Source organism: Lepidochelys olivacea, assembly GCF_965140295.1.
Source record: "Lepidochelys olivacea isolate rLepOli2 genome assembly, chromosome: 15".
Classification (NCBI taxonomy): Eukaryota; Metazoa; Chordata; order Testudines; family Cheloniidae; genus Lepidochelys; species Lepidochelys olivacea.
The window spans coordinates 35,369,541-35,384,370 of NC_140425.1; the positions used below are offsets into that span (position 1 = coordinate 35,369,541).

A 14,830-nucleotide genomic window follows, 5' to 3' on the forward strand; every position below is an offset into this window, starting at 1 on the left:
ATTGGCACCTGACCCAAAATGACCAATGAGGGGACAAGATACTTCCAAATCTGGAGGGGGGGACGACAAAAGGTTTGTGTCTGTCTGTGTAATGCTTTTGCCGGGAACAGATCAGGAATGCAGCCTTACAACTCCTGTTAAGTTAGTAAGTAATCTAGCTAGAAATCTAAATTAGAAAGTAATCTAGCAATAGATTTCCTTTTGTTTAATGGCTAGTAAAATAAGCTGTGCTGGATGGAATGTATATTCCTGTTTTTGTGTCTTTTTGCAACTTAAGGTTTTGCCTAGAGGGATTCTCTATGTTTTGAATCTGATTACCCTGTAAGGTATTTACCATCCTGATTTTACAAAGGTGATTCTTTTACCTTTTCTTTAATTAAAATTCTTCTTTTAAGAACCTGATTGATTTTTCATTGTTCTTAAGATCCAAGGGTTTGGGTTTGTGTTCACCTGTACAAATCAGTGAGGATTCTTATCAAGCCTTCCCCAGGAAAGGGGGTGTAGGGCTTGGGGTGATATTTTGGGGGAAGACGTCTCCAAGTGGGCTGTTTCCCTGTTCTTTGTTTAAAACGCTTGGTGGTGGCAGCATACGGTTCAAGGACAAGGCAAAGTTTGTACCTTGGGGAAGTTTTCAACCTAAGCTGGTAAGAATAAGCTGGGGGGGGGTCTTTCATTCAGGTCTCCACAAATGTACCCCAGAGTTCAGAGTGGGGAAGGAACCTTGACATCCCCAATCCTGCAAAAATACCAAACCAAACCAAACAACTTACTTACATACTTAACTTTGTTAAATGTAACTAGAGAGACAAGATGGGTGAGGTAATATCTTTTATTGGACTTCACCCACTTTGTGTCTCTAATATCCCAGCCTGACATGGCTACAATTTAACTGAAAGGAGTCATATTAAAGATCAATAGGATTACTCACAATGTATTAATTCAGACACAGGTGTAAATGTTTATAGGACTGGGGCTTTAATGGAAACAGGGCTTTTCATTGCGTTTCCCAGTATTTTGGATTGTTTTGTGCAGCTCTGACCATTAATGAATCCGTGGGACATAGTCAGTAATAGCTCCTGAGTCATTATGTCTGTAAATTATTTAAAATTTGATGGGAAATATACTATCTAGAACCATTGTGCAGATATGATTTAACGTTAATCATTTTCCAATATTTTATTGAATTTTCTAACATTCTTGGAAGGTGCCACTCTATAATTCTGAAAAATCAATATAATTTGTCAAATTGATTCAAAACCCAAAACTTCTCAGTAATGCTATTATATTTTTTAACTACTTATGATCAAAAGATATTTCTAATTTTCCATAACAAATATATTAATTTTACCCATTAAAAACTCAAAGGCAGAAAACTCCATGCTTAAAGAGGCAGAATGCATCTATGAATTATCATTCACAAAAATATTTTTTGGATAAATAAAATATCAAATTTGAAGTGATTCATCAAATGTTTAACAAAACTCTATAGTAATAAAACACAGTTTAATACAGGTTGCTAAAAAATTGGAAAACTGATATATAAAGTGGGACAACACTCTTGTTCAGCCCTAGTATGTAGATATACACACCCCAGCACCATCAGCACCAAATCATGCCTTCCAAGGCATGGCAGAGCAAAGCTGACTTTCACTTAAGATAGATATTGATGTCACCCCCAACTCAAGCTGCCATGATGAGCATGATATTAGCCCTAATGGCGTCACTCTGTATCTAGTATTCAGAATACAGATAGGAGACATGAAAGTTCCCCCATGTCATGCATAGACTATTGACTTCCACAGTTTGTTTGATGCACACCGTCCCCATGACAGGAAGTGACTGTTTTGATGGTCTGCTCTCTAAAGCCAAAAGAGCCTGAGAAATTCCAGAGCATCACTCTACTGATGGACTGGTAGAAATATACTACAGCCCTTTTAGTTCTCCACCGTTGCAACAGTGGTCCCTAAAAAAGTGGTTTTATCAAGTCAGTATGGTTTACAGGTGGCCTGCAAAAAGTGAAATGAGATGGGAGGTGAGTCAATGCTGTTGGCAGAAGTCCTTGGATGAATCTGATCATTTCCGCCATATAGAATTCTCAATAGTGCATCATGGCTATGTAGGCAGCAAAGAAATTATTTTCCTTCTAGTCTGCACAGCAGACCTATTCCACGCAGTTGATGGCTTGGTGGATCTGGTCTGCTTCTTCTCAGTTAGAGAGCTGTGTTTTTCTCATTGTAAAGAGCTTTTGTTACTTTGAGGACAAAAATTACTGAGACTGAGAACTAATTAGCAACAGAGAAATGGCTTGAAGGGACTAATGTTCACTCTGTTTGAATTTCAGCCAGTCTTGCTCCCTGAGATTTTGGAGGACTTAAGTTTGCTTTGTGTCCAAACCTGTGAATTGGAGCCATGTCCTTTGTGGCTGTTAAAGGCCAGTAGAGAAGTAATGAACTTTTTGTTGTGGACAACTGTCAGTGCCTCTCTTAAAAAAAAAAGAAAGAAAAAGGGCAGAATGCCCACGATCCTTAAGGAAGACATTGTTGGCTCCTGCTTAAGAAACCATTGCTTGACTTCTACCAAAGTGCCAGTTTTTGGAGAAAGTTCATTGAGAAGGCTGTGGCAAATCAACTCTGGAAATTTCTGTAGTCCTCATATTTCTTGGATCTTTTTCTGCTAGGTTTCAGGCCTAGGTTTGAAGTTGAAACTGCACTGGTTGCAGAGCATCATCTATTGGTGGATGAGAATAATGTGTCCATGCTGATAATATTAGATCCATCAGCTGTCTTTTGATACCTTTGCCCATGATATTTTATTGCGGTGTATACAGTCACTATTAGATATGGATGGAATTACTTGAATGGTTCTGATAATTCACAGCTGGAAGGTCTGTTCAGTGTGTATATGAAACTCCTAGGCAAGTCACTGAGAAAGCATTGATCGAGTGTGCAGTGTACTGACAGCACTCAGCTCTGTTTTCATCATATCCAACCACCCTGGTACAGTGGAACAAGCAACCCACTTTATATTTACAAAGTCTGAGAGTGGATAAGGGTGAGCTGGTTAAGGCTTAATCCAGATAAGCCAAAAAGGTATTGGTGGGTCAGGAGGGGAAAAATCAAGAGAGTGTAGTGATAGCTGTACCTCATGCAGGGAGAGAGTGCCTGCTTTATGTGATTCGGGTTCAAAATTAAGAGTTTATTAGAGCCAGAGCTGCTTTTGGAACATCAAATAGCAGCTGAAGCCAGTAAGAGTTTTTTTCCATCTGTCTCTGATTAGACATGTGTGACCTTTTTTCTCCGATGTGGGGACCTTACTACCATTATCCAGGCCTCTGTCACCCTGAGTCTAGATGGCTGCCTTGTGCTCCACATGGGATTACTCATAAGGACCATTTGGAAACTTAAGGTAGCACAGAATGTAGCTGCCTGCCCATTGCAAAGTGTGTGACACAGAGAGCATATAGCAGTGATATTCCAAGAGCAGCACTAGTTCTCAATAAGTTTCTGGGTGGAGTTCAAGGTATTGGTTTTAATTTAAAACCACCCGGTGCAAGACCCCATTACCTAGGATCGTGTTTCTCTCCCCATGCCACACTACCACTTCTTAGATCAGTGGAGACACTTGAGCTAGAGTGACCAGATAGCAACTGTGAAAGAACGGGACAGGAGGTGGGGGGTAATAGGCACCTATAAAAGAAAAAGTCCCCCAAAACAGGACTGTCCCTATAAAAACAGGACATCTGATCACCCTAGCTACAGCCCCTTCTATTATAGGGAGAGGGAGCAGTAAACAGGGTGCTTTATTTAAAGACGTTCCTAACTGTCAAACTTGTGTCCCTCCTTTATCAACAAATGTGAGATTTTGTAAATATTATGAGCATGCTGCAATGTTTATCATTAAATAAATACCTGCAAGAATGGATGTCAAGGCTCATGGATGAAAGGGCTGAAGGCTGCAAGATGAACTAAGTCAAGTCTTAGAATATTCTTGTGAAATAGGAAAGAGTGTCTTTAGTTTTTGTGGGACATTTAATTAGAAAATTTAGAATTGGAAACTTGCTGATTCAAAGTATTTCACTGAAAAGTGTCAGAATTTCTAGTGTTTTGTTTTAATTTGAGGAAGGTGCCAAGAATTCTGGATTGGTGCCAGATAATTTATTCTAAAAAAACCAGGGCGTGTGGAGAGTATCAGCCAGACAGTGATGGCTATGGTGGAGAGGGCAGTAAGAAAGAGAGAGAGTAAGGAAGCAGATATTTCCATCTTAGATTTCAATACAATAATAATGCGATGTCTATAACATTAGCCTGTAAGAGCCCCCTATGGGGCAAGGACAGAGCATATAGGGTCCTACATTTCCCACAGCTGAATTGACAGTTTTGGTGGTGGTTTGTTCTTATTAAAATTATTCAGTAAAATTTATGAAGAGAATAACACAGTTACAGCAGCTTTCTAAAAGCAGGAAGTGAGATCATGGAGCCAATTTACATTCTAGGGGGACTGGTCTGGCAACTGGTGGCCAGATACTTAGTGCAGATTTAGTGCTTGGACTCCTTCTGCATGTGCATGTGTGTATATGCAAGTGGTAGCTAAAGCCTCCTGCTGAACAGGATGAGAGGATACTGTATATCACTCTTGCACACATCACAGCAAGCAGGGCATCTCCCAGAGACTTTGAAGAAGTTCCTTTTAAGTTACCCTCCACACAAACTAAACTGTTTCTAAACTGCAATTTGGAACTTGAGCAATCCTCCTTAAATGAAAAGAGCTTTATCTAGGTGCAGATGGCAACAGTTACATGGACTAACCAGATGTTGCAGTCTCTAATTTGATTGAAAGGATATAATTAAACAACAAACATTTAATGAAAGAGTAAAATTATGGAAAGAAGGACTGAAACCATTTAACTGATGCCAAGATATCCCAATAGTAATAGAGGTTGGGGCCCAGGGATTGAAGGGCCAGAACACAAACTTACCTTCCTGAGAGGAGAGCCTAGTTGTTGCCCTATGGACATAGGAATAGGGGTTTTGTTATCGTAGATTTCCACTGTATTTTATGTGGGAACACTGATTAAAACCAGAAGACACTTCAGGAGATCAAACAGACAAATATGGCTTCTGTGGTCATTATTAAAAATATTTTTACCAGACCAATAATTTTCTTTGAAGATGCAGTTTTATGGATTGAATATCAGCAGGTCATTTGCATATTGTGAGTGGATTGGTTAAAAATTTTGCACTGCATATTGTGTTATGATACAGGCAAACTAGCCTATGAGCACAGGAGGCATTTTAGATGTTAAAATTAAAAATTGTATTTTGCAAACTTTGGGTTTTTTTTAATCTATAATGCATAAAAAGTGCTGTAGCAGCTCTGGTTTTGCACCTCTTGGATGATGTTCAACCTCAAGGCGATAGACTCATTCAGACTCGCTTTGTGATTCTTTGGACTAGAAGTAAGGGAGACATCACTTTGACACAGAACACATCTTTAGGTAGAGTTGAGTAATCTCTTTGCTGCTTCTTAACATAGCATTGTTTTCAAATACAGTTCCACTGTCCAAGTGTGGTGGAAAACCAGGAAACTCAACCCCTTGGAAATTGTGCCAGTAACATGTAGATTTTTATTTACCTGCCCCTTGCGCTGATGTACAAGTGTGCTGTGCTGAAGTATCTTCGTTGAATACTTCACCATCTCTCAAGGTGGTTAGAAATGCTGTATTGAGTCTAAACAGAGTATTTCCCCATTCACTGCAGGGATGGGAGGCTGTGAGAGAAGGAGTAAGAAAATAAGGCAAAAAAGATCAGGAGATTCAAGTGGGAGGAAAACAGGAAGCTGCTGGTTCCAGCATTGTTAAGTGGAGTGGGACTAGAGAAAGGAAAAATAGGCCAAATCTGGCAACAGGAAGGGCAGAAATAATAGCATCCTTATAAATCATGTAGACCTAAGATGGAGAAATTGAAAATGAATATTAAAAATACAGCTCCAAGAGACCACATTCCATCTGGCATTAACAGGCTTCCATACTGAATATAAGGGAGAAGGGAAGAAGTCCTGAGTCCTCTGGCACTGAGTCCTCTGCCAACAAATGCAGTTCTTCCCTTGACATTAAGTAGCATGAGTTCACTCATCCCAATTTCAAATTCAATTGAACATTGTGGTTGGATTCAAATTTTAACATTATTGGATTAAACATTTGTCTTAGACGAGACTGTGTAAGACATAGCAGAGAAGGGAAGAAGAAAAATAATAAATGAAAATAAACAGCACTAAATTTAAAAAGCAATTGTTATTGCATTGACAGTCATCAGATGAAGTATTCCATATCATGAAATTCCCAAAGTGAAGGTTTCTCCCACATCATCAGCTCAGCCATGATGCATATGCTCTGTATTCTATAGTTCTGTATTTATTGCAGTGATGTATGAAAAATTACATTTAAGAAAAGAAATATAAATTAGCAAAAATGTGTCATACACCAACTTACAAGCATAAATGTTTCTCCGGCAGTGTAATTTCATGACTTTGGAGTACTGTACTCCTAACCCTAATTGTTTTTACAGGCCCTAGTTTGTCACATTTAATTTCTCTGGGATTTAATGTTAAAAATAAAAACCAAGAGGTGCAATTTAAAAACTCTGCAGACTTTCCTGGTGCAGCAGGTTCTGAAGGTCCTTGCTGGAGAGTTAATATACTTGTAGAGCTGCCAAAGTGCTGTAATCTCCTTTGTCAGAACCTTAGCAGCTTGCTGTGCTTAAAAGATCCATCACCCTTTGCTATGAATCCTCTCAAGTTTACAGTAACGTCCTGCTTCAGCAGCAAGAGTGTACATTTCTATAACTAAATAGCTCCCACTTAACTACCTACTCTTGGATGTGAGCCTATCCATCTTTAAAGTCTACAGTGAATGAAGCCAGATGTTGGGCAGATGTGTCTAGGTGTGTGTGGGAATGGAATCCTTCCCACCAGACCATGAAGTAACTGTCTACTGGCTCACATGCAGTCCTCCTGCGGGAAGAAGTTCTGACATAATATGGATCTTCTCATGCCAAATCCCCACAGGGAGTGTGAATGAAGTAGCACTCCAAGCCACAAAGGAAGTAAACACCTGCTTTGTGCAGCAATGATTCCACAGCCAGAGGGCACTCAGAAGGGCTAGATTTGCCACATCTGTGCAGCTGTCAGCCCATCCCATATTTTCAATTATCTATGATTGCTATTTTGAAACACGCTTGCTCACGCTCCACTCCTTGTAAGTCAAAAAAATCAGCTGCAGGTATAGGCCAAGTCTGCACAAATTTCAGCCTAAAAACTGATTTAGGGGTTAAAAAATTGCATGCAAATAAAAAAAGGGGACTGTCAGAGAAACTGTTTTGTAACCTTAACTCTAGCAGTCATAATAAGTCAATTTCTCCACTCAGTTTAAGGCCAGCAAGTGTGAGTGTAGAATTCATCCCATTATCTGCTGTGTGTGACATCAGTTAGTTCTTGTAGAGATGGTTTTATGCCAGCACAAACAGTATAATGATTTCAGGTGGGGAATAAGAACCAGGAATGATTATAAAAAGAAAATGAAACACTGCAGAAAAATGACCTTTAAGCAGAAAATTCATCATGTATCCAGGCAGCCCCAGTAGCTCTGACAGTTGTCAGTAACAGGAAGCTAATAGCCTGTATGCCCCATTGCCTTGGAGGGACAGGTCTCTCTCATGTTAACAAGACACTGGCAAAATGGGGGTTGGGTGACACACCTCAGTCTCTGTCTGTGCAGCAGGACCCAGACTGTAAGAAAAAGAGGTGGCACCAATTATTTCTCTAAACATAAACATCTCTCCCTCTGCTCACAGGCAGGCTTTCCCAACCAACCCAAATAAGAGGGGAGTCTGGTAAAAGCATCCATAATTCCCCAGCCTCACATAATCACCTATAACACCTTCCCCAATTGAAGCCCAGCTGTAAAGAAGTTATATAGTGACATAAGTGTAGGAGTATAACCTGAAGGGAAGTCTACAGCATACAAAGCCTTCTCGATGGAGAATCCCAGAAAACATCCACAGGCTGAGTTGTTGGGATCCTGTAGCTGGAGCTGCGTAAAGGCTTGCTCACCCCTTGACCGCCATAAGCAAGTAGATTTAAAGATATTTAAAACATTTACACTTCACTTATTGATGTCAATGAAATTACAAATGTTTTGGCTAATTCTTAGTGTCACAATAAAGAACTAAGTAGTAAATGCTGAGGCTATAGTGATGTCAGAGCGGTGGGTGGGATTAAGAACCTGAACACAACAAAGCATTTACAGAAACAGAAAATTCAACCGTCACTCTTCAGGAAGGGGAAAGCCTGGTGCCTCCCAAAGGCTGGCTCTGCTGGTTTGACGCAGCCCTAAATTAATGTCATTTGTCTCATTTCCTAGGGATTAACTGCTTCTACCGCTCAGCATGCTCCTCATTCCCTACAGGTACCCCCCGCTGTGCGGAGTTGGGAGACAACTCATGTTGCTTTCGTTTGCTCACTTAACATGTCTTCAGCCTCAGAGCCAAATGCAGCAGTTTCAGTATCTCTCATTTCTGTCTCTCTCTGTATATACACCACACAGACTCTCCTGTCTCGGACCGATTCCTTACAAAATCCCCACACTCAATGCAAGAGGGTTTGCAATCAGCCAGGTGCAGCGAATAGCCATGAAAAAATACCTCCCAGCTGCAAACAAATTAGTCCGAGCTTTGTATCAAGTCGGGGGGGGGGGGGGGGAGAATAGCTTCGGGATCCTGCAGTTGAGCGCATCCTGGGTGCAGATACAGAGCGCCCCGACCCAAAGGGGCAAAGTCACCTCCGGAGCCGCTGGGTGAGCTAGACCAGCCAGCCAGGTCCAGCTTTACAACAGCGACTTTTCCCGAGCCGCCGAGTGAAAGAGCCCGGTCCCTCGGCTGCTCCCAGTCCGTGCGAGACATTCTGGGCGCAGCCAAACGTCACTCACCGGAATAGAGCCGCTCAAAGCAGAAAGTCAGCGCCAGTCCCGAGAGGGCGAGTGCCACGGTGGCTGCGGGACGCTCCATGGGCGAGGGCAGGCAGCAGGTCCCGGCTTGGCTCCTTCATCCAGCACAGCGGGGAACGAAGCCTCCTGCCTCGGGTGCTTCTGTGCTGGGGTGCAGAGAAGGGGAAATACAGCGATAGCGAGACACCCTACAGCATCTGCTCTACAACTACAGCCCCCAGCAGAGCGAGGGATCCAATTACGGGCCATGTGACAGGAAAGAACAGAAAACCAATACCCCAACCTGCTGCAGCCCCTTGGCCCGGCCTGATCCGCCTTATTTCCTCCCGTTCGGAACAAGCTGGAAGCTGGGACTAAGATTCCCTAAGGGCATAAGGAAGGTTTCATAGAGATGGACATAATTTCTAGCTCAGACAAGCCTCCTCTCCTTTCCCATTAGCGCAACAGTGAGCTTCTGTCGCCTCTTTTCAGTGTTAAAAATCCTAAATTAATCATTTACCGTATTCCACAAATCTTCCTTCTTTTACCTCTCTTTATCCTCTCAGGATCTGTTATTGATTCGGTTTCACTAGGCAATTCACTAAGGTTAGAAATGCACAGCCATCAGATTATCCGAACGTCCTCGTTGTTCCTTTGAAACCCGATAGTTCTCTGCTTTCCAGCTGTCAGCGACACCTGAGCTCCTGTGTTTGCTCCCTCGAGCCAAGTGAAATTTCAGTTGAGTTCAGAGAGAGTTTGACACAAAGCACATGGTATTTTCCCACAAGATGATAGGAATAAGTACAGACAAAGCCTCTTTTTACTGACAAAAATTCAGCTGCTTAACTCCATACTAATTTAAACATACACCCACCTGCTACGATTCCACACACTCTCTGCTGATCTATTGCCCCCTAAACACGCACACCTTTTGTGTGTAACACAGCAATATGTGCAGTGTTTTGAATGCCCTCTAGCAGTAGTTCTAATTATAATAATTCCTGGTACAGGAAAATGCTTGTTGAACTAGACTATTCAGAATCCTTTACAAGAAGGAGCGTGTGTCTGGAGAATGAAATCATACTAGCTTGTCAGCAGCCCAACTGAAGGTATCTGTCTTTCCATTAAATCCAAAAGTTTCACATTTCTGAAAAGATAGAGGACTTGCAGGGGTCAGATATACACATTAATGCCACTGAAAGAAAAGCCCAGCAACAAAATGTCCCATACAGGCAGAGTTACAGATATGGAAGGAAGCAAAGGTTTTAAATCCTATTTGGAGAGCACTGGGTTGTTGCTAACAGTATGGCTGAAGATAAACAAGAAAATGCTCCTTTCCATAACAGAACAAGATTATGGGTTGCTAAAAAAAATTTAGTAGCACACAATAAATTGAAAGAGAAAAATGATTACATCTGCCAGATACTGGAAAGACACTATCAGCCCAGCCCATAGATTGCTCTAGAGCGGAGGTGGGCAAACTATAGCCCGTGGGACCCTCCTGCCCAGCCCCTCCCCTATCGTTCTCCTGCCCCCACAGCCTCGGAGCGCCGCGAGGCCGGCGCAATACTCTGGGCTGCTGGTCAGCGCAGTTGCAGAGCCGCAGCCTGACCCGGTGCTTTGGACGGCGCGGCTTTAACGCCGCCAGCCACCGGTGCTCCAGGCAGCGTGGTAAGGGGGCAGGGAGCAGGGGGGGGTTGGATAGAGGGCAGAAGAGTTCGGGGAGTGGTCGGGTCGGTCAGAGGGCGGGGAACAGGGGTGTTGGATGGGGGCAGGGGTCCCAGGGGGCAGTCAGGAAGGAGGGGGTTGGATGGGGCAGCGAGGGGCAGTCAGGGGCAGGGGTTCCGGGGGGCAAGTCAGGAATGAGGGGGGGGGTTGGATGGGGCGGCAGGGGGCAGTCAGGGGTGGGAGGTCCGGGGGTGGTCGGGGGACAGGGAGCAGGGGGTGGTGGATGGGGTAGGAGTCCCGGGGGGGCCGTCAGGGGACAGGGGATTGGATGGGGCAGGAGTCCTTGGGGAGCCGTAAGGGGGTGAGAAGTGTGTGTAAGGGGGTTAATATATATCTTTGGAGCATTATACATTCAACTAAAGAGTAAGTCAGTTCTAAACTTGATCTTCTGGACCCTATTGTATCATGGAACCATTTCCCCTTTTGATTCCCCGACCAGGCTTATTTCAATATGTGAAATACTTATTGCACTTAGGGAAATTTAACTTGAGTAAGGACCAAGTAAATACTTTAGTCCTGAAATATTGTGTTCAGTTTGGGGCACCACATTATTATCTTGAGGTCCCTTCCAGCTCTCAATTTCTATAATTATCAGAGAGATCCAGACAAATTGCAGGGAATTCAGATCAGGCGAACAGAAATGATCAAGATGCTGGAAGAACTGACTCATGCAGAAAAATTAAAAGGATTTTATCTGTATTGGGTGGCTAAGAGATGACTTTGGGGGATATCCATTATTCTATTTTAGGTATTTTTCAAGTGCCCATCACAGAAGTATCTAAGGATTGATTATAGCATTCTACAACTATTGGTAATATACACCAATAATAAAGAATAGGCCTCATGGGTTAGAGCTGCAGCAGCACACAAACAATATGAAGAGAGATTACCTTTGATGATTAGCCCCTAATACCCCAAAGGTGCTTCAAAGCTACAGGGATGCAGAACAATGGCAATAGATTTTCCCCATGCTGGCCTTAGGGTGACCAGATGTCCTGATTTTATAGGGACAGTCCTGATTTTTGGGTCTTTTTCTTATATAAGCTCCTATTACCCCCCACCTCCTGTCCCAATTTTTCACATTTGCTGTCTGGTCACCCTAGCTGGCCTCCTAATGTTGTCTGGAGTAAGGTTAATCTTTTAAAACTATGGGAAACACTACATGAATTAAGCTGGCAAATGATACTGAACTGGGAGGATTTCTAAATACTAACTAGGATGGAGAAATAATACAAGGGAGTGGCAAACATGGGCAAAAAATAACAAGGAGATTGAACTTATAATAATACAGCTAAGAGATCTAGGTAAAAATAATTCATTTCTGACTGATAGAAATGCAAGACAATAATTCAGAAAGAGACTTACGGGTGACAGCCAGCAGCTAATTGTTTATGGGTTTGCAATGTGACATAGCTTTCTTTGACAGGGTAACAAGCCTTGTGGATAGGAGAGAAGCGGTAGACGTGGTATATCTTGACTTTAGGAAGGCTTTTGATACTGTCTCACATGACTTTCTCATAAACAAACTAGGGAAATGCAACCTAGATGGAGCTACTATAAAGGTGGGTGCATAACTGGCTGGAAAACCATTCCCAGAGAGTAGTTATCAGTGGTTTACATTCAAGCAGGAAGGGCATATCAAGTGGAGTCCCACAAGGATCACTTCTGGGTCTGGGTCTGTTCAGTATCTTCATCAATGATTTGATAAAGGCATAGACAGTACACTTATACAGTTTGTGGATGATACTGAGCTGGGAGGGGTTGCAAGTGCTTTGGAGGATAGGATTAAAATTCAAAATTATCTGGACAAACTAGAGAAATGGCCTGAAGTAAATAGGATGAAATTCAATAAGGACAAATGCAAAAGTATTCCACTTATGAAGGAACAATCAGTTGCATACATACCAAATGGGAAATGACTGCCTAGGAAGGAGTACTGCAGAAAGGAATCTGGGGGTCATAGTGGATCACAAGCTAAATAGGAATCAACAGTGTAACACTGTTGCAAAAAAAAGAAATAAAGGCAAACAGCATTCTGGGATGTATTAGCAGGAATACTGCAAGCAAGACACAAGAAAAACTGGTTACCTATCTCTCATAACTGTTGTTCTTTGAGATTTTTTCGAACATGTCCATTCCTGCTTAGGTGTGCGAGTGCCCTGAGCACAGCTATCAGAGATTTTCACCCTAGTGGTATCAGTCAGCTCGGCTCTGGCATCATGTGCTCATAGCGTTGGTATAAGGGGCCCTGCCAAGACTCTACTCCTCAGTTCCTTCTTACCAACCACTTTGAGAGTGGGGCTGGTGGGTGGGTTTTGGAACAGACATGTGCAACACATCTTGAAGAACAACAGTTATGAGAGGTAGGTAACCATTTTTTCTTCTTCTTTGAGTGCTTGCACATGTCCATTCCAACTTAGGTGACTCGCAAGCAGTACTAGCAGAGGTGGGCTGGGTTCAAGGACAAGCCGCCTGTAGAACCACTTGGCCAAAGTGGGCGTCGTCTCTGGCCTTTTGTGTGATAGCATAGTGTGAAGTGAACATGTGCATTGATGACCAGGTTGCTGCTCTACATACGTCCTGGATTGGAACTTGAGCTAAGAAGGGGGTTTGGGCCCTTGTATAGTGGGCAGTCACTCTTGGCAGAGGGGGAATGCCCGTGAGGTCGTAGCATGCTTGTATGCAAGAAGTGATCCAGGACGAAATCCTCTGGGCGGAGATGGGAAGCCCTTTCATTCTGTCCACTATTGCTACAAAGAGCTGTGGTGACCTATGGAACAGTCTGGTTGTTTCAGTATAAAAAGCCAGAGTCTGCCTGATGTCCATGGAATGTAGGAGCATCTCCTCCCTAGTTTCATGAGGCTTAGGGTAAAAGAGTGGCCAAAAGATTGGTTGTTTGTAGTGGAATTGGGACACAACCTTCGGAAGGAATTTAGGGTGTGGCCGCAGCTGTACCTCATCCTTAAAGAAAACTGTATAGGGTGGCTCTGCCATAAGGGCTCAGAGTTTTGAGACCCTTCTGGCTAAAGTAATTGCCACTAGAAAGGCTGTTTTCCATGCAAGATGTAGGAACGAGAACATTGCCATGAGTTCAAACGGTGATCCTGACAGTTTTGAGAGGACGAGGTTCAAATCCTGTGGGGGGAGCAGTTCCCCCACTTGACGGAAATGCCCTCTCAGGACCTTTGAGGAAGCAAACTACCATTTCATGTGAGAACACTGATCTATTCTCAATCTTCGGGTGGAATACTGAAATGGCCGCCAGGTGGACCTTAATGGAGGAAAGGGCTAAGCCCTGTTTCTTCAAAGACAGGAGGTAGTCCAAAATGAGTTGAATCGAAGAATGCATCGGTGGAACCCCATGACCAGATGGAAAAAATTTTCCACTTTGCACAGTAAGTGGACCCTGTGGAAGCCTTCCTTCTGCCCAGGAGAATTTTCTGGACCTGCTCCGAACAAGCTTGCTCATCAGGATTCAGCCACAAAGATACCATGCTGTCAGATGAAGAGAGCTGAGGTTCAGATGGAGCAACCGACTGTTGTCCTGCGAGATCAGGGCTGGGTACAGAGGCAGCTCAATTGGGGTCTTGTGAGAGAAATGAACAAGTGAGGTGTACCAATATTGCCTGAGCCATGCTGGAGCTATCAGCATGACCCGAGCTCAGTCCTGCTCAATCTTTTGTCAGCACCTTGTGCACCAGTGGAATGGGCAAAAAGGCATAGAGCAGGTGATGCGATCAGTTCAGCAGAAACATGCCTGTCATCGAGCCTGGACTGTGGCCCCTCAGAGAGCAAATCTGCTGGCACTTTCTGTTGGAACATGTGGCAAAGAGATCTAGGTGGGGAAAGCCCACATGCGGAAGATGCTCAGTGCAACATCTCTACATAGGACCACTCATTGTGAGTGCAGAAGGATCTGCTGAGGCGGTCTGCAAACTGATTCAGCACCCCCAGTAGAAATGGAGTCTCAATTGTAATAGAACATGTGATGCAGAACTCCCATAGGCAAACTGCTTCCCAACACAGAGGGGAAGAATGGGCTCCACCCTGTCTGTGGATATAATACATGGCTGACCTATTGTCCGTGAGGACTGATACTGTCGTGTTCGCAATATGACGCAGAAA

General features: G+C 43.3%; 1 protein-coding gene across 2 annotated transcripts in view; it reads right to left on the reverse strand.

The window, feature by feature from the left end:
* KREMEN1 (kringle containing transmembrane protein 1) overlaps positions 1-14,830 on the reverse strand; it is a 150,180-nt gene that overhangs the window by 56,778 nt on the left and 78,572 nt on the right. Inside the window, exons 1-2 of one of the 2 annotated variants that reach the window (XM_084649362.1) lie at positions 8,981-9,508; positions 5,632-5,766 (exon numbers count right to left, since the gene is read on the reverse strand). In XM_084649362.1, coding sequence (XP_084505488.1) covers positions 5,632-5,766; positions 8,981-9,059 — 214 coding nt within the window. In that variant the 5' untranslated portion in view covers positions 9,060-9,508. Of the gene's footprint in view, positions 1-5,631; positions 5,767-8,980; positions 9,509-14,830 lie in introns of those variants that run through there. The other variant, XM_084649363.1, reaches the window with a different exon arrangement.